The 27,710-nt window shown below is 40.9% G+C and overlaps 1 protein-coding gene across 1 annotated transcript; it reads left to right on the plus strand.

Annotated features, from left to right (window-relative positions):
• Positions 1–4,149: 4,149 nt before the first annotated feature.
• On the plus strand, positions 4,150–23,770 carry Sh2d1b (SH2 domain containing 1B). The gene is made up of 4 exons (XM_028757720.1): positions 4,150–4,280; positions 19,534–19,597; positions 21,707–21,869; positions 23,733–23,770. The coding sequence occupies exons 1-4, from the start codon at positions 4,150–4,152 to the stop codon at positions 23,768–23,770; spliced, it is 396 nt and encodes a 131-aa protein (XP_028613553.1).
• Positions 23,771–27,710: the final 3,940 nt, after the last annotated feature.

The following is a 27,710-nucleotide window of genomic DNA, read 5'->3' on the forward strand; positions in this document are numbered from 1 at the left end:
AAAAAAAAAAAAAAAAAAAAAAAAAAAAAAAAAAAAAAACTGTCCTTCTGTCCTTGCTTCAACTGTATACAGAATGCTGTCCAAAATGTCAATGAGAATGCAGGGAAGTTGAGTGCTGAGCTTTGCCAAGACAAGGTAAGCAGTTCTTCATAATTCCTGCTTCACAGAAAAGTCTGTCAGATATTCTTGGCCAGAAGACTGAAGATGGATGTTCCAACTTTATAGAGAAAGTTTGGGGGATTGTCCAGGCAGCCTGTGGGAAAACTCTGCTATTTAAGGTCAAAGTCTACCATGACCAGATAGCCTCTGAGCTCAGCACAAACTGGAAGATTCCCTTCTTTAGCATGTTTTCTCCTTCTCTAACCTTGTACGGGGATTCTAAGCCCTCATGTTGGCCTCTACCTGAAGAATGTCACACAGTCTTAATTAGTTTACAGGGTCAATTCTCTTCCTCCTAACAAAACTTGTTCAGCTAGCAACTGAGATTCTTGAAATGCTTCTCCAGGCTAATGAGGTATGTCAGGTACCCTAAGCCCCTAGCCAATGACCTACACCCGTCCCGGATGTCCCTGCTCTCAGTGCCCCTCCCCCAAATTTTAAGCCTTCAATCACCCTAAATAAAATTGATCTGCCTGCTCACAGCAGTCCTGGTGTGGTTATTCACTGTACATACTCACAGGGCTTCCAGGAGGAAGAGGAGGGGACACAGAGAGATTTGGGGATTTGGACCAGGCTGTGGAGGGATAGGAAGGACAGACATGTAGGTCTCTGGGACCAAAGTTTGTAGCCTCCACAGGCAGACTAAGAGGATGACTTCGTCTCCTTAGGAGATTAAGGAGGATGGGGCAGGATATTCTTCACCCAGTAGTTGTGTTATTTGGCTAGTTTTAAAATATTAAGGCTGTCTGGTGTTTTCCATCTGTGGCGACTCAGGTGAGCAAGAGAAAGGATGTTTGTATATACATTTGTGTGTGCCTGCATATACATGCATGCATGTGTGTAAGCATGTGAGGTACTTTGGGGTTTGCAGGTCATTGCATTTGAGTGTATGTATGTGTATGCATGTGTAAGAGTATACATGAATGTTTGTTAAAGGTATGTGTGTGTGGATGTGTGTGCATGCTTTTGTTTGATTTAATGTGTGTATCTCTGTATGTGACTGCTTTTTATGACTGTGTATGTGCACTGGTACATGTGTGTTCACATATGTATGTAGGAAGATGTGTATATACACTGCATATGTATATATAAGTGTGTATGCATGTGCATTTGTATGTAAATGTACATGTGTGTGGGTGAGTTTAGCATGTATTTGTACGTACACTTTTTGTATCTCTGCCTGCATATCTATGAATAGCCAGACATTTAGCTGCTTTATTGGATTCTTGTTGTTATCACCCTTTTCCACCCTTCCAACCCCCCAACACTAAATAGGAGAGATAGATGGTTAGAGGGGAAGAGGCTATTGATATTGTTAGACTCCTTTCTGTTGATTAGGGGCATAGAGCTCCTTGGAACAAGTTCAAATTTTGTCATCAGAATATCTCCAATCAGCCACCAGGAACCAGCAGCATCTCGGCCCAATTTTGCCCCTACATTTCTTTTAGATAGGACAAATTTTGTATTGAAAATCTTGTGGGTGGGTTGGTGTCCTTATCTCTTCACTGTTGGTCCTGCTGGCTACAGGAGGTGGCCTCTTCAGGATCCATATCCACACTGTTGGGCATCTCTGCTAAAGTCACCAATGTCAATTCCTGGGAGCCTATCTTGGTGCTCTGAAGCTTCTTGTACATTGATTGTCCCTTAATGCCCTGAGCCCTGTGCATATGTTCAGTTCCTTAACCAAAAGAAAAAATGCTTTGCACTATGAAGTGGACCACAAGACAGAGCCAAGAGGTGTGAATGAAGAACGTGGGGTTAGAACATATATGAAATGGGAGCAGAAAAGAAGCTACTGGGGTAGGGTGCAAAGGGAACACAACGATAGGAAAGAATCAAAAACAAATTTGTTTGACTGTTCCATATGTAAACCTAATACTCTGTATAGTCATTTTAAAGCTACTTTTGAAATCTAAAAATAAGATAAAATAAGAAAACATGGTTTTCAGATACAATTGTAGTTTCCATTCTGACTTGTCACAGATATAGCCAGTGAAAAATAGGTATGTTCTTAAAAGTAGAGGAAGACAGCATGATCGTCATGGATACACAGTCCAGAGAAAGGAAGAGCAACCATTTGAGTTACAGTTAAAAAAAAAAAGCCAATCACTGTTTCTTGCTCTGAGGATAGACAACAAAGGTGATGAGCCAGGGAATCTTTAGAGTCAGGAAACTGATAATGTTTTCAAACGATAAGTAACAGTCCAGCCATTAGATCCTCTTAAGTGTAACTGCAAAGAAACTAGGCCTACTTATGACTCTAGTGCACTGAAGATGGGAGTGTGTGCATGTGTGTGTGTGTGTGTGTGTGTGTGTACGCACTTGTGTGTCTGTGTGGTTGAAACAGGGTTTCTTCATGCAGAATTGGCTGTCCTATAACTTGATCTATAGACCAGGCTGGCCTTGAAATCACAGATACCCATCTGCTTCTGCCTCCTAAATTCTTGGATTAAAGGCATGTGCCCAGTGTTTTCTTTTTAAAACACAGAATCTCAAAAAGGAGCATTACTCCATGAATGGAAAAAATATTTTAAAGAATTATATTATTTTTAATTATGTGTATGTATGGAGTCCTATATTCCACTAGAGAAAAAAACTAATCATGGCTCTTACCTAGCTGTGAACCCTATTGAGATAAAATGATGACCAGCCCAGCAGTATATGTCCACTGGCACAACAGTGGCACAAATGTTATAGAAGTAACCAACCCAACTTCTGATTGGAATTAAGGTTTACTCTACTAGTTGAAATTGTAACATGCCCTTGGAACTTAGTAGGCCACCTGGCCTTAGCACAACTGATGCCATGATGAAAATGCCATCCAGGAAATAAAACTCATAATACAGGCACTGCTACGTGCCAAACGGTGGTTCTCAACCTTTCTAATGCTGTGACCCTCTAATACCATTACTCATATTGTGATAATTCCCAGCCATAAAATTTTTCTATTGCTACTACGTGACCATGATTTTGCTACTCTTATGAATCACAATGTGAACATCTGAGGTGTGACCCACAACACACAGGTTGAGAACTACTGCTCCAAAATAAATAAAGATCTAATCCACCGAAGTCTGCAGGTCTGGTAAAGTCTCTAAAGGTAGTAACCTTGTCTACTGCCCTCTGTGGTTCTGCTTCAAGCTAACTGTTCTTGATGAAGTGTGTTAACAAAGGATGTGGTTTTGTGCTTAAAAGGTCACCATCCAAACACTCAGGGATACACTGGGATCTCAAATACCCAGTGTAATTGCTGGCCAACTAATAAATACTTTCTGTAAGTTTGAAACCATATCCAAGTAGTCTTCTATGATGGATGCCCCAAAACAGAGATTTATTCTTAACAGTGTTATTAGAGCCAAGAACCTATGGCTAGAGAGCTCCGTGTACTTAGGGAAGAACCTATGACTATTACTTTGTTAAATGGACATGGGATTAAACCTAAGGACTTATTATTATTGTATTCACAGAGCAGTGCATTTCTCAACCTTCATTAGGGAAACTTACATTTGAACAGATGGCCATTAATGCAGAGCATGATCAAAGAAAGCTCAAGCACAAAATGGATACCTAGTACAGCAGGGTTAGTGGTACGGTCCCTAGGAAGCACACCAGTTGTCAGGAGAGAAAACTTGTGTGAGACATGCTGTAACCTGGACCTAGGGATCTTGACTATAGCGTTGCTGCTGAGGCCACAAACAGCACTGACTGAGATGGAAGGTAAGCTCACCCAATTGTGTGAGTCATACTAGAGATAAGTATTACTACCTATCTCTAGACTGAAGTGTCATGGTCACTCCATCTCCCTCCCTTCTCATTTCCTGAGTCTTGTAAAGCTCACTCAACCCTACAGAGCAACCTCATTTGTTTAGACTACACTGGAGTAAGGGACATTTTCTTTCCCCTCCTCTCTCCACTTCCCTCTTCACAGAGCCTCCTTGGCCTGGAACTGGATCTTAGGGTGACAGGACAGTTTAAGGATAACAACCTTCCATGGATCTGCCTTACTATCATGGCCGCCTGACCAACCAAGAGTCAGAACTGCTCCTCAAGGGAGGGGTGGATGGCAACTTTCTGATAAGAGACAGCGAGTCTGTGCCAGGAGCCCTGTGCCTCTGTGTCTTGTGAGTACCCTCATCTTCATGTAGGTGAATCCTGATGGCAGCCATACACTCAGGGAGTTGTATCTCATTCTACTTTGGAATGGTAATAGACCAGGTACTGCCAGGAGAGGACAGAAGGATGTTCCTACCCAGATCTTCTGCCTGCCTTCCTCTCTCAGTTGTGCATGCCACATGAGCAGAGTCTGAGACAACAGAAGAGGGTAGACAAGTAAGGAAATAGAGAGGGTGATGGGGAGAAAGAACAGACAGAACAGCATCTTCTCCGCATACCTCTTTATGTGATGTGGAGAAGGGCAGGGGGGCTTTACTACAGCATGAAAGATTGGTTGGCTGCATTCACTTGCAGTATTTAAAGTGCTAATATTTCACATGTTTTCAGGTTGGCAAAGGGCTTTATCAAGCAACATTTCTTCATTTCTGTTTATCCTTTTTGTGGTCTCTCAAGGCAAGCATGATCTCTTGTCATTTTATAGATGAAGAAATTGAGAAACACTGAATCCTTTATCATGCCTGTTACAGACACTGAGGAAGACTTTATTCAGGGCCCTCTTGACAGGTGTAGAGACTGATGTAATGATGACGTCAGTGGGGAAAGATTGGCTTTAACTCTGAACACAGTATGAACAAGTATGAATTCATAGCGAGGAGAAGGATGGGGGTCTGTGCATGGAAAAGAACCAAGGGGAAACTTTAGAGACAAGGCAAAGTGTGACTAAAATGGCCCTGGGATTCTAGTTGAGAAAAGACCACTGTGATCAGATCTTATTTGGGGGCAGATGAAGAAGCTGACAAGATACAAAGCTTTGGAGCTTTGAGAAATCTAAATTTTGTAAGGAAATTCAAAGGTGGGCATAGGAAGTTTGGGAGCTTGACTGAAGTCTAGGTGAACAAAGAATCAGTGTTACTGGAGGTTACTCTTGTGCTTCTTAGAGCCTAGAGAAAGGTCAGAAGGCAAAAGTGACTGTCACTACTAGTTGTTACATAGGGAGGGATCTTTGTTTCCTTACATGATGCTTGTGGTTTGGGTGTGTATCCATTGGTAGTATGTGCCACAGTCATGGTTTCCATGTAGTGATGTTGAGAGGTGGCAGGATCTTTAAGAAATGGAACCTAAGGGGAGACCATAGGACATTGGAGCTATTACCCTTCGAAGGATCTTAGGGGACACTCGCTCAGCTCTAAGAGTGTCACTATCAAATGAATAAGACTGGCCCAGCTATCTCTCCATGTGGTCTTTCCCTCTGCATGATGACATCTGCAGCATATGATACACCCAAGTGGAACATCATTTCGCCTGGGGCCATACTGAGCAGATGAGTGACAAGTGCTGGGATTCGGAAGTTAACGCTGATGAGGAGAAAGTCCTGAAGCTGGGAAGTTTGAGTGCTAAACCACTGCAGCTCTGGATGGGGGTGGGGGGGGGGAAGAACTACTTATGGTGGAGTGCAGGGCAATCGGAAAAATGCCAGGGGGATCCCAGAGACAGGACACATCTTGGCCAGCAGCCCAGGTACAAGGTCTCCTTTGAGATGCTCTTTAATCTTGATACTTATTTTAGCTCCCTTGAGTTGTGTCAGCCCATCACGTATATTCATGTAAAGCAATCGTCACTTGGATTGTTTAAAAAAGAAAACAAAAATAAAAGCAAGTCAAATGAGAAAGGTATAAATATCTGTTGAGCACCTTCACAGGACAAAACTTCACCCTCCTCCCTGCCTGTGTCATGGAAGCACAGATGAAATGCCATGCATGCTCAGTCATAAGGTGTAGATCAAATGACCCAAGTGACCCCATCCCTGATTTGGTGATCACTTATTTTTACTAGTAATTATAATCTTTCATAGGCCAAGCACTGTGTTAGATCCTCAGCTGATGGATCTACTGTAGAAAACAGAAGCTAGATCGTAGTGGGGAAAATTAAGTCACTGGACCTGTTTGCAAGCAATGGCTGTGATGATTAGAACATCCTGGGGTATGATGGGAACTGACAGCCATGAGTGACAGAAACAGAAAGCATCACATCGGTACTGAGCCTCCCAGGATGAGTGGATCCTTTTTTTATTTCATTCAATAAGCATATACTCAGTTTCTTTAGGTTCCAGACATGGTCCTAAGCCTTGGAGTACAGTGGCAAGTACTGGGGGAAATGTCACTTTGCACAGATCCTTCTAGTAACTAATGTTACCAGTAATTTATAAGGGTAAAAAAACAACTGCTCATTTCTGTTATTGATTGATTGGTTGACTGGTTTTGAGTCAGGGTCTCACAAAGTCCAGGTAGGCCTTGAATTCACTATGTAGCTCAGATTGTTCTCAAGGTCACAAAATTTCCCATCTCTACCTCCTAAATGTTGTGATTACAAGTGTGTACCATCCCCAGGCCTGGCAGACTGATCTAATGGTGTATACAAGACCAAATTCTTCATATATTATCATATACTTTGACTTTAATTATGTCCCTAGGGCTACTGAAATATGTTCTGGGTAGTCACCTCAGAAGTATTTTATACAGTGCCCAAGCAAGAAACCTAAACTGTGACTTTTCCCTCATATCCAGAATCTTGCCACCCTCCTTGGCAGAGACAGGCCGTTTCTTTGCTGCAGTATTTGGATTTCTGAGCTGTCCCAGAGCCAATGACTAAAGAATGAGAATGTACAGATAAATGAGGGAAGCCAGGAGTGGTGGTTCATGTTTGTAAACATCACAGTTTGGATTGCTAACCTAGGATATAGAGTAAGGGTCTGTCTCAAAATTCCAAAAGAGGAAGAAAGAGAGGGAGAGAGGGAGGGAGAGAGAGAAGAAGGGAAGGACCATTTAGCCAGGCATGATAATATATGCCTGTAATTAATTCCAGTCCTTGAGAAAAGTCAAGAAGACCAGGAGTTCAAGGCTAGATTTGGCTACATAGTAAGTTTGAGTCTAACCTAAGCTATATTATGCTGTGTATAAATGAATGAATGAATGAGTGAATGAATGGATAGATAGATAGATAGATAGATAGATAGATAGATAGATAGATAAACAAATAAATAAAGGAAGGAAGGAAGGAAGGAAGGAAGGAAGGAATATGAGGACAAGAAAAGGAACTGATGAAAAGGGAGAGACACTTCAGAGAACATCTCCCTTGCAGCTTGGTGAGAGAGCTACAGTTCCCACGGACAGAAAAGGGCATCTGATCTCTCAGCAGATGGAGCTAGAAAACCTCAAAGTGGGAAGAGTGTGTGTGGTGTGACTTTGTGAAAATGAGGAAGTTGAGACTGGGTCTGCCTTTGTAGCCTGTAGAGTCCAGATGGGATAGATGTTAGCAGGTGAAAAGGATTCATCCCTGGAAAGAGTCCATCAAGGGGAATGGAGACCTTCTGTAGCCACAGGGAGGCTGCAGCTGCTGTGTGCAATGGGAGCAATGAGGCAATGCCTTCTGTCCCCTGAGACTCATTCGCAACTCCCAAATTCTGAGAAAGAGTCACAAAGAGTTCAGAAATAAAAGCAATAACCCAAACAATCTATATACTTAGGACATATACAAATTCCTTTCAGAAAAACATAGGGTTGACAGTAGCTCAGTGGGGAAGAATGTGTCTAGCATGTACAAAGCTCTGAGGTCAACCACAGCACCCAAGTTCAACTACTACTGCTAATATAAATAATTCCAAAATAAAAATTAAAGGTGGGCATGGTGATTCTTGCCTGTGTTCCCAGTATGTACAAAGCTTGGATAGGAGGATGGTAATGAACTTGAGGCCAGTGTGGACTACACGGTGAGTTTCAGATCAGCCTGGAATATGGTGTGAGATCCTGTCATAATGGCAAGAAAAAAAGAAAGAATGATAAGGAGGGTGGGATGGGGGAGGGGGAAGAAAAAGAAAAACATGATCAAAGACCCATAAAAACAAAAGCAAAGCCCATTTCCCTCTATCTTCAGAAGTCATGTATATTTAAGTACACACATTGGCAAGCTTTTTGCCATGGACAGTTTGCAATTGTATATATAACAAATGGCTCTCTGCACATATAGTTTTTAACCTGTTTTTCTATGTACATTGTGTGTGTGTGTGTGTGTGTGTGTGCATGTTAATATGGGAATAGCATACATCTGCACATGAATATGTGTGCATGTAGGCCAGAAATTAATAATTAATGCCAAGCATCTTCCTCAATTGCTCTCCACCTTACTTTTGGAGACAGGGTATCTCATTGATCCCGGAGCTTACTGATTTGGCCAGACTAGCTTGCCAGCCATCCTCCGGGGTCCTCCCCTTCCCTCTTTCTCAGTGCAGGAATACAGGCACACAATGCCAGGCTCAGCATTCATACAGGTGCTGGGGGTTCTGAACTCAGTCCTTCATGCTTGCACAGAAGCCCTTTACTGATCGAGCCATCCATCTCTCCAGCCCAACAAAGCTGCCACTATCATCTCTTCATGACTGAGTGGAGGATTGTAATTCTTATAATTTATATATAGTTACTTCCAATTTTATTTTGCATTTTATGTGATGGGTTAAGTATAAGCTGGAACAATTAACACTTTTGTACTTACATCTTTTACATTTTGCCTCTTTAAAAATCTAGACATTTGAATTTTGTCATGCACATTGACAAGTACAACATCAGCTTTCGTTTGCATACCTTCTAAGCAAGGGCATGAAAAAGACGGATGTCAATAGACTCAAATATTGCAAGTTTTCAGGGGTCCTCTTGTGATTTAATAATAAGGACATGGAGACAGTTGTACAGCACAAGGCTGTTGGTCTGTTTACTGGGGCGTCTCTCAGCTAGCCCAAAATGACTTACTCTGCTCTACCTCGGTGCCATGCTCTCTCTCTCTGCTTCCAGCTAACTGCTTTGTTTTGTTAGGTTTTGTTTTTTTGCCTGCCTGGTTGCTCTGTCCCATCTCCAACAACCAGCTGTTTACTATACAAAATGCCACACTCCTTACTCATCCAGTCTGAACCAACCAGCAGTAGGAAAACCTCTGGCCAAACTGTGTTACCTCTCCTTTCTTCCTTGCTACGTGACCTCACCCAAGGCAGCTTGCCTAATTTTGTGGGTGGGTAAGGAAATGACAAACATTTATATACCCTGCTAGCCTGGCACTGCAGGTACAGCAATAACAATTGAGAACACAGGGACAAACTTTCATAGACAGTTGATATATTAAGTGGGTTATCCCAACATTCAAAGAAATATTTCTGCCAGCAGAAATCAATGTAGCAAGATTCATATAATTTCTTCCCCTCTTCCCCATCTCACCTGAAATGTCTGATGTTCAAAGGCTGCAATTTCATGTATCTTTGTGAGTTTCTCAGGGCTTCTTGAGGAGAAGGGATAATAAGTGTGGTCCTATTATTCCATCTTGGCTGGAAACAGAAGTTGTACTTGATACACTTTTAGTAATCACCATAAATGCCTATATCAAACACTGGGCTGACTTACTTCTCCAATCCAGCCGAGTGTCAGATTCCAGCTGCTCAGAGACACCCTCCAAACTACCAGCAGCTCTCGGCTCTATATCCTCTTCCTTTTTTGCTTTTATTTCAAATACACTTTTAGTAATCTTTCTTTCCTTTCCTCCCTCCCTCCCTCCTTCCCTCCCTCCCTTTTCTTTCTTCCTTCCCTCCTCTGATACAGTATCTTATTATGTGACTCTAGATGACCTGTAACTTCCTAAATAGACTAGGCTGGCCTCAAACTCAAAAAATCCACCTCTGCCCCCCAAATTCTGAGATTAAAGGCACACATCACCACACCCAGCAACTCCAACATTTATTTTTCCCTCCACTCCTGTCCTAGGAAGTTGGGATAAAGCATACCCATTTAAGATCCTTCTGGCAACAAATCCCCATTCTGATGCTATCAGGAGTCATTTTGTTAACATATAAAAGCTACTCAGTACCCCAGAGACCCATACATGTATATGCATATATGTATATACACATATACATATTCATTTTCATATATATGTGTGTATAAATGATCATTAAAGAATCAAAATATATCCTCTGCCTCCAACTCTCCATTTTCTCTGCTAAATCATATTATTAAGCTTGTTATTAAGATAGTAGTACAAAGTGATGAACCTGCTGCCTGGTTTATATGAATGCTCAATACATGATGGTTATGTTTTTTTTTTACTATGATGGCTTAATATCTATCTATCTATCCATCTATCCATCCATCTATCTACCATCTATTCATTTCTCTTTGCCTACCTGTATACCTAGTTACATATCTACACTCTGGGTATGTGCTCACTGTGTCTCAGAATATCGGACACGTGTGTGTGTGTGTGTATACGTACATGTGCATACAAGTATGTATTCATGTGTCTATGGTTTGTTCATTTTCTTATTTATTTATTTGCTCTTTATTCAGAGAGCCTCACACTCTAGCTCAGGTTAACCTCGAACTCACAGTAATCCTCCTCCCGTGGCCTTCCAAGATCCAGGATTATACATGTGTACCACCACACCAGGTTTATGTTGTATTGTTGGTAGAATGCAGGACCTCGTGAAAGCGCTCTATCCACTGAGCTGGGATCCTTCTGCCATTCTTACTAATACTTTCACTCTCTTGCCCTGGCTTTTACCTCTCCATGCTTGGGGTTTGTCACCTTATTCATTCTGGCCCTTCCTGTGACCTTACTACTTCTCCCAGCTCGGAGTTTTCACATCTATATCTGATTTATATGTTTAAAATATTATTCAGGATGCTCTGGGTGGAATAGTCTGAAAAGAGTTACGTATAAACACAGAAAAGCCAGGGGTGACCACTGAAAAGGTCTAAGACATCAGAAGTTAGGAAATGACAATGGAAGTGATGTGTTGTGGCTCAATTAACAGATGACATTATGGTACTCAGACAACATCATATGCTATTGGACATGGAGATGGCTATGGTTCACCACTTTATTATGAATGAGAAAACTGGCATAATATTTGAGGCAAAATCATAGCTATTTTCTGATAGTTTTAACAGATAAAAGCAAAGTGTTCTTGACTATGTTAGTGCAAAGAATTCAAAGGATACATGTATGCATACATATATATTTAAGGATGCATTTTGCTTGGTCATCCTTGATTATCTAATCTAAAAAAGAAATATGTAGACATAAAACTATAACTATAAATATACTTTTTTTTAATAAGAAGCAATAATTCACCCACATTCCAAGATATATTTGTGTTGGTCAAATACCCAAAGTACAATGAGGATGTGGGAATTAACAGTACACATAGATCATTTCACTCTGGGGTATAGTACAGACAGGCATCTCTTCCAGAGATGGAATATTGAGTTTGGGTTATGGTCTTGGATGATAGAACTGGTGCTTCTGATGGGGCTCAGCCCAAGGGAGACGTGTAGACAAGCAACATATACAGAAATCGAGTGTATGTATATAGGGTGTTCAATGAAGGATGAATTAAATGAATAGTTGAAGTTCATAGACATCAGAACACAGTACAGCTTGGAGAAGGTTTGAAAGAGGATGTGAGACACAAGAGTACACAACACAGGGGTGATCCTGGGGTTTTCATCACATCAGGTTCAAGATAACTCATAGGTATACAAAAGGAGATGTGAAGTAGACAAGTGGATAAACAAGTCTGGGATTCAGGGTCAAGTTGGAGATAGGAACACAACTAAAATATAGTTCGATAAAAATATCTTACAAGTAAGCTTTCTCTTCAAAAACACTGCAGCTTTCTTTATTTGATGAACCGTTCTATCAAAGTCTCTTGGTAAGATTTCTTCATATAGGCTCAGCACATTTGATATAAGTCAAGAACTGTATACTGGATCTGTATTAAGAATCAGGGGTTGCAGCCGGGCGGTGGTGGCGCACGCCTTTAATCCCAGCACTTGGGAGGCAGAGGCAGGCGAATTTCTGAGTTCGAGGCCAGCCTGGTCTACAGAGTGAGTTCCAGGACAGCCAGGGCTACACAGAGAAACCCTGTCTCGAAAAACCAAAAAAAAAAAAAAAAAGAATCAGCGGTTGTGCTACATGGATAAATCAGACAGTGTGATTCTGGTCTTGAGGAACTTATATTCCTGTGTAAACTGCAAATGGATAAGTGGATAACTGAAGTTCAGTATGTTAAGTGCTGGATTTGGATAGTAGGAGTAGGTTATATGTTTCCAGAAGTCTGCCTCCTTTGCTCTATCTCAGTACCAAGAATTATCACCTCACCTACTCTGTATCACCAGCTGTTTGTGCTTAGTCTTGGCAGACAAAAATGGCAATGTAGACCAGTTATTTTGGCATGTTGATGGCTACCATACTGTGACTTCATTACTGTCTTAATTATTAATCATCATATTGTGATGGTTGGTTTTAATTGCTAATATGTCACAACCTAGAACCACTTTGGAAGAATTATCTAGATTAGGTTGACTCGTGGGCAGTTATCTTGATTATGTTCATTGGAGTGGGAAGGCTCATCCACTGTGGGTGGCCCTAGAAAGAGTCTTTTTTGTTTGTTTGTTTGTTTGTTTGTTTGGAGACAGGGTTTCTCTGTGTAGCCCTGGCTGTCCTGGAACTCACTCTGTAGACCAGGCTGGCCTCGAACTCAGAAATCCGCCTGCCTCTGCCTCCCAAGTGCTGGGATTAAAGGGGTGCGCCACCACCGCCCGGCTTAGAAAGAGTCTTGAACTATGTAAGAGTGGAGAAACTAAACTAAGTACTAGCATGTATGCATAATTTTTAACTCTTTCCCCCTTGACTATGGATGTAGTACTAACTGTCTCATGCTCCTGTCATTGTGACTTCCCTACAATGATGGACTATAAACTGGAACCATGAACTACATATAATAATCCCTTTCTCCCTCAGTTGCTTCTGTAATGGTACTTTATTCAAACAGTAGAAACGAAGGTAAGTCACATAGCTTTATAAGACACAGGATTGGTAAGGTAGAAAAGCACTAAGCACTCAGCAGCTCATCTTTCCCTACAAGAAATGACCACTGACAATGATTTGCCTGTTTCTCCCTGTCAAACACATGGGGGAAATCAGAAAACAAAATCTCTTACACTGACATTTGAGGTCAGTTTCTTAAAGGGTATAAAGATTTTTTTAATGTTGAATAAGAACCTCCCACCCTTGAAATAATTACTAAAATATACCTTTGTTGTCCAAATATTGAACATCAAGAGGCTGATGACAAAACTTATAGTTAAGTAGTGAGGGTGTAGCTGTTCTCACACATTTATTTCTATAATGACTGGAAGCAGTAAACACTTGGAATCTAGAAGGCTCCTAGCAAGATCACCATAGGCTTATTAACAAAACCTGTAACTAGTTCATTTGTTCTTTCCTTCCTTTCCGCCTCCTTTTGTTGTTGCTCTCTTCCTCCTCCCCTTCCTCCTCTTCTCCACCCCCCACATCCTCCATAGTCCTGGTTGTTGAAAATCACTATGTAAACCAGGTTAGCCTCAAACTGAAGAGAGATCTGCCTGCTTCTGCCTCTGCCTCTGCCTCTGCCTCCTGAGTGCTGGGATGAAAAGCAGGCACTATCATTCCTGGCTTCTGTAACTTGTCTTTTTTTTTTCCTCATTTTTTTTATTGGATATTTTATTTACATTTCAAATGTTACCCCCTTCCCAGTTTACCATCCACACAAGCCCCTATCCCCTCCTCCCTCCCCGCCTCTATGAGGGTACTCCCCCACCCGCCCACCCACTCCTGCTTCAGTGCCCTAGCATTCCCCTATCCTGGGTCATCAAGCCTCCACAGGTCCAAGGGGCTCCCATCCCAGTGGTGTCAAATAAGGCAATCCTCTGCTACATATCCAGTCGAAGCCATGGGTACCCCCTGTATACTCTTTGGTGGTGGTTTAGTCCCTAGGAGCTCTCAGGGTTCTGGTTGGTTGATATTACTGTTCTTCCTGTGAGGTTACAAACCCCTTCAGCTCCTACAGTCCTTCCCCTAACTTCCCCATTGGGTTTCCACACTCAGTCCAATGTTTGGCTGTGTACATGTAACTTGCTTTTGATACAAAAATATTATTTTAAAATCCAAAATGTTCGTGGTCTTTTCTAAGTTGCATAAATGTGACCAGATTATTAAAGATGAATGAGCAAGAAGAGGGTTTTTTTTTGGGGGGGGGCTTTCCTGTTACTGTTCCATTGCAAAGGTAAATAAAGCTTTTAACTAGCTGACAGTGCTCTAAATAGCTGAAAATCTACACAAAGGCAAATCCTCAGTGCACACTGAACCCACTGATGAACCTCCCCTTCCTCACTCTTCCTCAAGCACTCCTTCCTTCCTTCATCCCTTCTTCTGGCCTTCCTTAGGGTATAACTTTAAGTTTGCCTTTGAATATAGCCTTTTTCTTTCATTTTTTTCACAACTGATAGAAGCATATTCAGTTTACTAAATTTTAAATCCTTTTAAAATTTATTTTATTTTTATTAAATTTATTTTTTTTTATTTTTCTATTTGGTTGTGTGTGTGTGTGTGTGTGTGTGTGTGTGTCACATGCACATGGAGGCCTGACACTGATGTGGAAAATCCTCTCAGTCAAATCCAGAGCTGACAGATGAAACTAGTTTTACTGAAGAGACACTGTGGGACAAAGGATTAAACACACATCACTCTTAGACAGCACTTTCCAACACAAAGATCCTTTATTAGGCAAGAGAGAAAGGAGACAGGGTAGCTGCATCTGAATGAGGCAGAAACAGCAGCGAGTGTCTCTGGAGTAGTAGTTCTTAAGGAAAAAATGGGGATTCTGTGGTAGGGTAAATTGGTAAGCCTTGCCTGGATGTGATGGTCAGTGTAGTCAAATAAGGAATGTTGATAGCCAGACCTTCGAAGTCAGATTCAGGAATAAGGAAGTGACCAAATATGGGAGACTAGTGGCTTGGTACAGGAAAGAAGAGAGAAAGTGCTCTCTTAAGAGCAGCTTGTTTGCTCTTGTTAGAGCTCTTTACTTACCAGAAAGCTACCGGGGATCCCTTGTCTCAATTCCTTCTGAGGCTGGAGTTACAGGATGTCAGCCACACCCACCTGGAACTCTGGATTTCTGGGGAATGCAAACTCCAGCCCTCACACTTGCCATTACACATGCTTTAAATAGTGACCATCTTCCTAGACCCCAGTTTGTAATTATTTTAATGATTTTTATTTAATCATATTAGAAATAATTAGATATTTTATGCTTTTGTTGGTTTATATACCCATAGATTGTTAATATTTATCTTAAAGATGTATTTATTTTTAGTGTTTGAGTTTTTGCCTGCATAAGAATATGTGTACCACGAGTGTGCCTGGTGCCCACAGAGGACAGAAGCGAGTTAAATCCCTGGAACTGAAGCATAGATGGTTATAAGCTGGCTTGCAAGTGTGAGAACTGAACCTGGGTTCTCTGCAACTGCTCTTAAGTGTTGAGCCATCTCTCCAGACCCTTTTGAAATAACTTAAATGAATTTAATGCTTAGGTTCATCAATCTTTACTTTTTAATAAATGATCAAATATTGACATTATCTGCTTTGTTTCTATATTGCTCTCATAAAATAAATTTTCTAATTTTACTAAAGTTTATCAAATTTTTCTCACAGACATTACACTGCATAGTATATTAATTTTTTCCTAAGGCTTCATCACAGCCAGTAATTTGCATTAATAGATTCTTTCAGCTCTGTCAGTCTTATGAGAGATGAGACTTTCATGTTGTTTAACATGCATTTCTCTGGATGCTAGCAAAATGAAATATGTTTCCTGTGTTACTGACACTTAGCTTGTCTTAGTATTCTCATACATACCAGAGTTGTAATTGATTTCTCCCGATCTCTGGACAGTTTTACTTCCTTAATAGCATATTTTGATATACTGAAGCTTTAGTTAAACACACACATTACTCTGTTTTACAGTTTCCACTTTTTACAAGTGACAAAATTCTTCCTTACCTTGAAGGTCACTAAACTGTTCATGTATACTTCTCTCTCCAAAGTTTAATGTGGTTTTTCCCCATCATGGCGTCTTTAGAGTATGGAGCAGAGATCCAGGTTTATGTATTTCCACATGAAAATGATGCCACTGTGGGCTCTTTCCCTCCATCAATCTGTGTTGGCAGAGCTATCAATATCCACCCACCCCCCTACACACACAGACATATACCTGAGCTAGTCTATGCTGGTAATACCTTTCTCCTCGGAACTAGCTCATTAGCTTTGTTAGAAGCTTTATGAGAGGGGAACCATCCCTTTTAAAACGTGCACAGGCACACACGCCCTCGCGCACGTGCACACACACAGACACACACACACACACACACTCCAGATCTCCAGGTTTTTTGCTTCTCTAAAATTGACCTAACAATTCTAAGCAGAGTGACGTGTTCTGACTCACAGTTTATAGCTAGACTGTTGAGGCTGTTGAGTAGAGAATGGTGAAGTCAGAGAAAGTGAGCAAGGAGTGGCCTGAGCTCTGTCCTTGAACAGATGAAAGGGGAAATAAGAGGAACCTGCTTTGGAGAGCCACATACACAGTTTGTCTACAGTGACAACAGCAGGGAATTTGAGTACAGACTGTGATGGGTGTGAGCAGGGTAGTGACAGCTGTGGGAGTCTATTTGAGACCCCAGTGAAGGTGGGGTAGTAGAAGGCTGGGATTCTCTCTTGGTTGCTATCATCTTCTCAGTTCCTGTTTCTCCTGATGACTTCACTCAGGAGAGGCAAGCAATCAGAGGAGATGAAGACCCTCTCTCTCTCCCTCCACTCAACAACTAAGAACACTGGCCAACACTGACAAGTATGTGGTACACAAGCATACATGCAAATACCCATATACATTTTCTAAGAAACATATGATGAGTTTAAGGAGAAAAAAATGGCAGAAAATTGTTTTTCAGGAGCACAAGAATCTAACTGATTCTCTGAAACCATTAAGAATTTGAGTGATACCAGGTGGTGGAGCACATCTGTAATCCCAGCATTTGGGAGGAGTAGGTAGGCAGATCATGAGTTTCAAAACCATCCTGGTCTACAGAGCTAGTTCCAGAACAGCCAGTGCTGCACAGAGATACCCTGTTTGGAAAAACATAAACAGCAGCAGCAGCAGCAGCAGCAGCAGCAATGACGACAACAATATAAACCCAAAAAAGTAAAACAGTGTGAGGGAAGCTGTCCATGGTGGCTCAGGATTTCAGAAGCAGACCCAGGTGAGTTCTAGGCCAGGCTGGTCTAGCCACTGAATTCTGGTCTAAGAGGGTTGGTTACATGTTGAGAGACCCTGTCTTAGAGAGGTGTGGGGAGAGAAAGGGGAGAGTGAGAGTGGAGACAGTCTTAACTTAAAGCTCATTTACAGGACTGTGTTTTTCGTTTACCTGTACAGACAAGAGGAGTTGAGTTTAACCAAGGTTCTGGTTTACTAATTTGATTAAAGTAAAAGATGGTAAAATAAATAAATAATTCCAGGTGTAGATGATCCTTGTTTTATAATAAAATGATGTCTCAACAACCCCATGTATGTTGAGTATACTATTCAAACCACACACTCTATGACATACATACCAAACAATGTATTTTCATAAAATACAAAACTGGTTATTTCCCTGCATGGTTGCATGTCTCATGGGTCACTGTGGCTCAGTTTCATGAGAGTTGGATATAGCATATTGATTAAAATCTCAAGATCTGAGGTGTAATTTTTACACCTCAGATGTTATTTCATAAACATAAAGAAATAAAATTGAAATTTATAAATCCATTATATTAGCCTATACTTCCCTATACATTTATATAAACCATATATATATATATATATATATATATATGAATGATACACACACATAAATATCTCACCTGAGTATTAAAGGAAGTGAAGTGATGATGTGATAATGGGTAGGTAATCTAAGCAAGATAAATGTATTATCTTGTTTTCTACTGCTTTGATAAACACCATGACTGTTAGGATTATGTAGTAAAGGCACCTTGGTGGGTCTGGACCAAGGTGTGCCAGTAAGAGATCACATCATGCCATAGATCTAATGCAAGAGGTTTATTGGGAGGCAGGAGGCAAAAGGGGGGAGAGAGAGAGAGGGAGAGGGAGAGGAAAAGGGAGAGGGCGACCATGCAGGAGACAGGAAGATTAAGAGAGGGTCATGATGTGGAGAGACCTTTCAAAGAGTGGGCACATGTAACATATAAAAATACCCAGAATTTACAGCCCCAGTGGAAATGCACTGAACCTGGCAGTGGAGTGGAGCAGAGTGATGATGAAAGTTGCTGGTGCTGAGCCACTGAAGGCAGAATGTGAGAATCCCGGATTTACGACAATGACCAAAAGCAACTTGAAGAGACAACAGTTTATTTGGTTTACATGTTTACATTTCCAGATCTCAGTCTATCACTTAGCAAAGTCAGGGAAAGAACCAAAGAGAGAGCAGAGGCAGGAATCATGGAGGAAAGCTGTTTACAGACTTGCTTCTTAGACTCATGTTCAGCTACCCTTCCCCACACTGCTACTTTTTAATCCACCAAATCTGGTATACTTATTTCTGGGTAAAGCAATGAATTCACATGGGATATAGAAAAAAATGGTAATTATTAGAAATGAGCAGGAAAAGGTTATTTATGATTAGGAGAATTTTGCTTCTGACTATCAACATTCAGAGTATTTCATACTGTCTTGATAATGATGAACACATGACTCTGAAATAGCCTACCTTTTTCCTCTAGGGAGTCACAGTGAAATGACCTTCTCCTACAGTGGTAAACGCTAAAACAACTTATTTTGTAATGCTATTTTAAACATTGAGACAAAATCATTTCTGTTGTAATAAAATATGCCCTTGGAAATTTAATGAATTTTTATAAAAATATATATCAGTATAAGCCAGAGAGATAAGAGTTATAGAGTTTGAGACATCTAGGAAGACTCAATCCAGATTATAATTAGTCAAATTGATGAAAACTGCTAGCAGGACAACAATCTCTGAGTCATACTTGAGGTTCCCTTGAGAAGTGGGTGAGGGAAAGACTCTTAAAGGTTGTCCTTCCTGACAAAGGTCAGGTTGTAACAAGGATCTTAATTCTCTCCCCTTTTTTACTAGAATTCACACACCATCATCTCTAAGAGGCTCTGTGTTTCAAAGCCAAACCCTGTCTTTCAAATTCAGATGAGAGGGTCTGAGAACCTCCAGTTTCTTCTTGGGATTTAAGACTGAAAAACACATGTCTATAGTATGAAGACAGCCATCATGGAGATTTGTATATAAGAACCTTATGATTCACAGAGCCATTTTCCCACAGGTTTAAAAAGATTGTCTACAACTATCGAATCTTCAGAGAGAAACATGGATATTACACTATGCAGGTAAGACTACCTAAGGACCACCATAGCAAGTGTGGGAATTAGGGAAAACCTGAAGTGGTCTCTTGAACCTTTGATGTGACCATATGGAGGCTTTCAAGGACAAGAGTACCATCCCAAGATTGGTAAGCAGTGAGCTTTGTCTCTCTCTGAGAGAAACAGGCCAGTGCCGGATTTCTGTTCCATGTTTTAATAATCCTAGCTGTTCTTCCAGACCATAGAGGCAGCCATGCCCACTATTGTACAGGTGAAACAAATGGACCTGGACTGCATTTTGTACAACCATGTGGAGTTGCCAAGGACCAGCTTCGGCTTGGAAAGGGGTTCTGAGGAAGGGGTGTTTGGGAGCAGCAAAATGAGTAACTTGAAGTCCAAGTGTGGGAACAAGCTGACAGCCTGCATTCTGTTCTAGAGCTCAGCTCTCCTAGAACAAAGCCCAGTCTTTTATTTACATATCAATTCAATTTTCTATCCTATTTTTCCCTCTGATTATTCCACCAATCAGTATTTTTTTGACCTTAGCTCCTTGACTCCTTGGAAAGACAGCAAGCACATTTTTTTTTTTAAACATTGCAAATGAATTCAGAGATCTGCCTACCTTTGTAAGCACAAACACTAAATTTAGTTGGGTGGGATCCCATCCTGAGATTACTCTTAAGACCATGCCTGAACTTAAATTCATTCTGTCTCAAGCTAACCTTGAAGTTAGTAATCTGTCTGCCTTTGTATCTGAAAAGCTGTAAGATAAATATCTTTTTATAATAAGCTATAATGTAATATACACAGACATACGCACACACACACACCACACACACAATTTTTGTTCTAATACAAACAAGCCTGTTACCCATCTTCTGTCAACAATTATGGAGGCCCATGATCTGCTGCTGGCTCCGTTCCAGGGGTGGGAACAATGTCACACAGTCCCATCCAAGACTATGCCGGACTTAGCATGGTGTGGCATATGCATTTAATCCCAGCACTTGCAAGAGAGGGTGAGGCAAGTAGTTCTCCGAGTTTGAGGTTAGCCTGTTCTACAAAGTGAGTTCCAGGACAGCCAGGGCTACACAGAAAAACCCTGTCTTGAAGAAAAAGAACAAAAACAAAAGAAAACCCAACAAAAACATAACACTGTTGCTGAATTAGAAAACGAAACCATATCCCAGGATGAGAGTAGAAAGGGCAAGTGGGAAGAGGGTCACATGTTCAAGAGTCAAGCACACCCACAGCTGTCTGAAAACAGAAATGGAGACATTAAACAGCTGTATGTTGTAGGGACACCTTTAGTTTTTCAGATTTACTGTGAACTCAACAGGGAAATGTCTTTGTTTCTTTTGAATTTAGTTATTGGCTTTAAGAAGTAAGTATAAAAAAATGTAATAGAATTCTTAATTACTAAAACAAGATCTGAACATACATCCTGAAAAAGATCTTCAATATGCTTTTGTTCACTGTGAATATCGGAAAGAGATTAGAACATACGACACTCCCTAAAATACTTAAGCATCTATTGTTTCTTTTGCTGTACAGGACATCCTTGAGGAAATTACTAAAACTTACATTTAAAATTCAAACAAGATTAGTAATTAGTACTTCACAAAACTTCATTGTCTTATTTGAAACATTAAAATATGGTAGTACAAACTCTTTGTCTTTTGGACTACTGAAATACATAGACTTAAACAAACACCATGCCTTCAACTTGACTCCTCCAATGTTCCTGAATATTTTTTGAGATTATATATGTGTGTGTGTGTGTGTGTAGTATATATTTATATTAGTAATATAAATATATATATGTATATATATAATTTGAGATTACACAATCTATAACTTTGTAACATGATAGGAGATTGTAGTGTTGCCTCTGCCTTCTCTTCCCTCCAGACACTTATATATTCTTCCTTTTACTCTTTCAATTCATGACCTCTCTTCCTTAATTTGAAGAGAGAAGATTCATACTTTTTCTTTTGTTCTGTTTTTGAGACAGGGTTTCACTGGCCTCTTTCTGCTTGTCAACTTCTAGAAGCAGCCATGAAACCTTCTGCTGCAGAAGTGTTACATTTTACCCATGGTTTCACAAGGAAGAATGACCTTCTTATATCTTTGCAGACTGAGCCGGGTACTCCAAAAGCAGTCTTTCGAAACCTAGAGGAATTAATCTCCACATTTAAAGCACCAGGTCAAGGACTGGTGGTTCATCTTTCAAACCCAATAATGAAAAGGAACTTCTGCCCAAGAGGGAGAAGACTGAAGTTACAGCTGAATGTTTATGGTAAGAGCCCTGACACTGGGTCAGAAGGGCCCCTAATCCCATAGCCATTCACAGCTACTCTGCAGAGTCAATGGAAATTGATGACTTGTTCTATGACCTTATTCTAAAGACCTTCATCCTATGATTTCTACAATGTCAAGAAACAACACCTTCTAGGCAATGAACATGAAAAAGCACAAGGTTTCTGTGCTAAGACAGCCAGAAAGGAGAGGAGGAAGACCCTGGTGGGGGAAAAGAAGTTATCTTTGAATTCATTCTGTGACCATATGCAGTCCACTAAAGTTGGGAATAAATTTACATGTGGACAGGTTTTCACTGAGAAAATCATGTCAAACCCCCTACCAAGGCTTATTCTGTTAAATTTCCCTCCATTTTTGCTAAGCACACATTTGTAAAATGATCAGGGACAAATTATTTCACATATATCCATAAGGTATGAAGCCCTTGAGAATTATGAAGGAAGTCTATTCGTAGATCTCTCAGATCATATTACAAACTTATCCTCACTTTCATCATCTACCCATTGCACTGTATTTTGAATGAATCTGGCATCTGCCCACTGAGGTAAATTTTGAATTAAGCACAGATGCCAAGAGACATTTCTCTGTTTCATTGTGCACGAGAGAGATTACAGCTGCCTATGGGCAGCATCTGTGCTGACAGCAGACCTGCTAACTAAGGAGAAAGGTGACGGCCCTGAGTTCTCAGGGAGCCTGCAAGCATCTACATCCACTGTATTCTATCTGAGCAGAGTCACTCTCTAGGCTGATAAGGGAAGCTTCTCATTTCTCTAAAAAGGTTAATGTGGCATTTTAATGATTAAAATGAAGGCCGACCCCTGCTCTTCTTTCTGTTGATTCACCACCTTTCAGGGGATGATGTGGGCATTACGATCTCATCATTTTCTGTAGGCCCAGTCACAGATATAGCCCCACTGCCTTTTTCCAACCACATTTATAGATTTATGAAGCATTAAAAGGCCTCAAGAAGTAGCCCAGTTTGTAAAGTACTTGTCTTCCAAGTGTGAGGACCTGAATTTAATCCTCAGAAATGATGGTTTTCAAAATCTGGACATGGTGGCACATGGCTATCATCCCAGTGTTGCAGAGGCGACAACAGGTAGATGTTGGGGGTTCCTTGACCATGAAACCTGGTGAGCTCCAGGCAAGAGGAAGACCCTGGTTTCAAAAAATATGGCAGGTAAAACCTGAAGAACAACATATGGGGTTAACCTCTGGCCTCCACACACAAAGGTACCCATGTGCACATGCATCTGTACACACATGCCTACACACTTACACACAAAAGCTTTAAGGGAAATAAAGCATAAATGTCTCAAAGTCAGATGCTTATGCAAATCAAAGTGAGTTGGTGATAGTGGTTGTTATGGTGATAGTGTTGTTTACACTTTAATAAAATGTTATCAAATCCCTGGAAGAGAAATCCCTAGAGAGATTTTTCCAAAGAACTGGACATGGGTCTGAGTACATCAATTTTGCAAGCACAGCCAGACCTGGTAGTGTATGCCCCAGGTACCCAGTTACTAAATGGGAAATACCTTCCCATGGCTGAATTTCTCATTCCCTTTCTCTTCCCTCCTTGGAACAAGCTTCAAGCAGTGGTACTCTGAGGAAGGCACGGGACTTCCATTGGAGGCAGATATTGAGTCACAGAAACTAAGGCTCCACTTGTCACAGAACCCTTCTTTGTCCACGAAGGCTCCTAGTGGCACTGGAGTCTTGGAAATGTCTCTCTGATGTGGTATTTGCACTGCTTTCTGTCTGGTCTTCTTTCCCTCCAGTGGGGCTGGCTGATGGGACTTCACGGTCTGAAACATCATGGCTGTCCTTTGCTTTTCCCCAGAGAACACAGATGAGGAGTATGTGGACGTCTTGCCTTGAAGACAAGGACATTGGACAAAGCAAGCTAGAGAAGAGATGGCTCTGTTCTCAGCTGCCACATCTATAAGGTGAATCTAAAATGCCAATTTCTAGTGGGCCTCCGAGAGCCTATGATGCAGACAGCAAGATCTGTTCTGCAGCCTTGGAAGAGTCATTTCCCACACACCTGCTTTCGCGCACACTCAAGAGGCTCCAAAGCCACTCTTTACCTCTTACTCCCCTATCTTGAAACTGGACAGCCATAACCCAGTCTCCTGTCTGCTCGGGGGCAGCTCCCCTGCTTCATGGTTGACAACCTCCAACAAGATAATAGAAAGTGAAGCTTCAAGCAGCAGAAAGAATACTCAACAGTGACTTCAGAGTTCCCACCCTGCGACTCTGTGACTTTGGAGAAGTTACCCCCTCATTCTCAGCTTCTTCATTCATCTATTAAACAATTGGTTGATACACATTACCTAGACCCTCCATTGAGCCTGGTTGTGCCAGGTGGAGCAGGGGTCTGGATCTAAGGATACTGAGAGGAAGCAAACATGTCCTCTCCACCTGTGAGGACCTGATGGAGGTTGTGACCCACCCTGTAACTGCAGGCTTTCCCACCTGTGCCCCAGTTCCTGAATGACTCGCTGGCTTGTTATTTATGAAGTAATGCCTAAGCCTTGAGCTAGAATTCTTACATAGATTGTAATTCAATTAACCCATTTATACTATTCTGTCTGGGTACCTCTTCTCAGTTTTATACCTTTGACTTCCTCCCAGGCTGGAAGGCCGCAATTCCTTCCTTGACTGATTATTTTGCAGAGTTCCTCTCTCTGTACCAGATTTTCCACCTTCTAATCCTGCCTCAGATTATTGAACATCAGATTTTATTGTCAGGTGAAACTGCCACACAGTACACAAGAGATTATTCCTACACCTTCCATGTTCCCTTTCTCTCCTACTTGGGTTAGTCTGGTCTCTTTCTAAGGCTGACCTTCTGCTAGACATTCATTCCTCTGGCAACAGTTTTCCTGATCCCAGTTCCACATACGCAGCCATCACTTTGCTAGCTCCGCCTTCTAGTAATGTGATTAGCATACAAAGAAATGGGCATCACTCTGTCCATTTTATACATATAAATCATTATACTCTGGAGTTTTTGTTTGCTTGTTATTGTTGCTCTTTTTGGTATTTTGTTTTTTTCAGACAGAATCTCAGTCTAGCCCAAGCTAGCCTCAAACTGGAGGTAATCTTTCTGCCTCGTCTCCCTAAGTGCTAGGTTTACAGGCACAAGTGACTACATGTGGCTAATCCTTTCTTCTTTCCTGACCTGCTCCATCTTTCCCACCTTGCTGGGACCCTCCTATCCCCAGAGAGAGCCTCTTCAGCCTATATCCCATGCCTTCTCTGTTCTCCCTTCCCCGTTTGAGCTCTTCCTGATTCATAGTGCACTTTCTAGACTCTGACGTCCTCCATATGGATTTGCATGTGAATTTTTTCTAGATTTTGCATATAAGGGAAATGTGGTTTGTCCTTCTGAATCTGACAAATTTTACTTAATATGATGATCTCCAGGCTTGTGCATTTTTCTGTGTGAATGCTATAAGTTCATTACATATGTGTACCAATATGTGGCTATTTTAAAGATGTTCTTGTATGGTTCGTTCTATTCCTGCCTAGGTTCTAAAAGCCATCAGAGCTTGGCTGTGCCCAGCTTATGGAAACAGATGATGCCCAGAAATATATCCTCCCTGAACACAGGAATTAAGGACTGAAAGCCTTTTTCTGAAGGACTGGCTGAGTTAACTTTAAGGCCCCTTGCACTTTATGGCTAGTTCAACATGTTAAACTAAGGACTGGATGGACATGTAACTCAATGGTAGAGAGCTTGCTTAGTATGTGCACAGGCCACAGGGTCCGATCATGAGCATATATAAAATAAACAAAGGAAGTTAATTAAGGCCTGGTTAGAACCCAAGTGTGTTGCTATACATCTGAATCCTAGCTACTCAAGAAGATTAAGAGTTTGAAGTCAGGACCTGTGTTCCAACTTCTGCTTCCTCAAGCAGCATGGTGATGGTAGTCTTTCACGAGGGTCCTAGGGACTAGGGAGACGTCTCTAGATCAGATGGGTGGATCAGTGTATACTGTGCTCATGTTTACTACATCATGAAGCCTTGTTTTTTTGTTTGTTTTTTGTCTGTTTGCCGTACGCTCTGTGCTTTTCTCTGGTTCTTGTGTAGGAAGGAGTCCTTCCCCCTCCCCAAGGTCAAAATGAGGCTGCATTTTCTTAACTTTTATCTTCTACATTTGAGGGTTAACAGTACAGAGGCGTCCCCTTTTTCACTGACATATATCTAGTGTCCAGAAAGCCTTCCACACATGGTAGATATCTGTGAGTAAATGATGAATTTAGGCTTAATCACGTATATCATGAGAAGTACAAACCTAACTATAATTTCCTTTGACTGTATTAAGTCAGTTCCATATTTCACTAGTAAAGTCCTATTAACTAGCAATGCATCTCAGTGATGGATTGGCTTACACATCCGTCTCTGCAATCACACAGGTTTATGGCTCTTTCATTATAAAACACTTATCATACATCATCTGTCATATATAACACAATAGTTTCAGTAGCAAAGCTTTGTTCTATTTTACATCTTTTCCTCTATAAACTGTGGCTTGTTGCTTGCTTTGTAGGGCAAATCCCCCTCTCCAAACTTTTTAAAACTATCTTAGTTTAGCTACTAATCGATCTTCCAATACATTTTAAATTCTATGTTAACTTGGTCGGGATAGTGTGGTAGAATTTTGAATAAAGCTGCCATGTGCGCTCTTAGCTGTTCCTGCCACCATATTTTTGCTCTGCCTTCATGGACTCTAACCCTCAGAAACTTTAAGCTCAATTAAACACTTTCTTTTATACGTTGTCTTGGTCATGGCATTTTGTCACAGCATTAGAAAAGTAAGACAGGAATGCTTAAATTTTTTTTTCTCAATTTAACCTTATTGTTATAGGTTTCTTAGTAAATATTTCTAATCAAGGCCATTTCAGAAGTTTTACATGAAAAAAATTGAAGTCTATTGTGTTACCTTTCTGCATTTAATAAGATTGGCACATTCCTTTTATCTTCACTGTGTTATAAAGTTTAGTTACTAAAATGAATGAAATAGGTATCAAACTATCCTTGCATGGCCTAACATGATCAATTGTTTTAATAAATGATTAGATTTAATGAGTTGATATCTATGATTTCTACATGAGGAGTCACAAAACTGTACTTGCTGCTTTTCCTGTTACTGGAAAAACAAAGTATCTGACAGAACGAACCTAAAGGGAAAAGGGACTAGACAGGCTCATGGCTCCAGAAGTTCAGTTCATCACATGGAAGATATGGCAATGGCAGGGTGTCATGATGCCAATGACTTGGCCAATCTAGAAGCAGAGAAAACTGGATCAGAAGCAAAGTTGGGCAATAAACCTTAAGGACTGCACCAGCCAGGACTTTCCAAAATAGTACTACCAACTGGAGAGCAGGTGTTCAAACACATGAGCCTGGGGCTGGAGAGATGGCTCAATACTTCAAAGTCACTGGCTATTCTTTCGCAGGACAGGGCACTCATACAACAGCTCAGAAACGTATTTAAGTCCAGTTCCATGACCATTCCAGGCACTACACTTTAGTTAAGATTTTCTTCCCTATTATTTTATCTCTCCGTCAGAAATGTCTAGTTAAGAAGTGTTACCTATTTTTTATTTTTTACTCCACAAACTATCTGTGGAAGAATCTTGGCATAAATACTAGCTACTCCAGACAGAGGGCAGCATTTATAAATGCCGTTTTGTTGTAACCTTGGTAGCTGCAAAACCAGACCCATTTCTTTGGCAGGTATTTGCCAGAATTCAATGTTTGACCAGTTGAAAGCTGGAACACCAGGTTCGATAACTAGGTAAATGTAA

The sequence above is a fragment of the Grammomys surdaster genome, unplaced genomic scaffold, assembly GCF_004785775.1.
Source record: "Grammomys surdaster isolate TR1022 unplaced genomic scaffold, NIH_TR_1.0 130, whole genome shotgun sequence".
Classification (NCBI taxonomy): domain Eukaryota; kingdom Metazoa; phylum Chordata; class Mammalia; order Rodentia; family Muridae; genus Grammomys; species Grammomys surdaster.

Excerpts from the sequence above, each read along its gene's own strand:
- Sh2d1b (XM_028757720.1), top strand. The coding sequence starts at position 4,150 with ATGGATCTGCCTTACTATCATGGCCGCCTGACCAACCAAGAGTCAGAA. Across the intron at positions 19,598-21,706 it reads ATGGATATTACACTATGCAG|ACTGAGCCGGGTACTCCAAA; the intron begins GTAAGACTACCT and ends ATATCTTTGCAG. Across the intron at positions 21,870-23,732 it reads GTTACAGCTGAATGTTTATG|AGAACACAGATGAGGAGTAT; the intron begins GTAAGAGCCCTG and ends GCTTTTCCCCAG.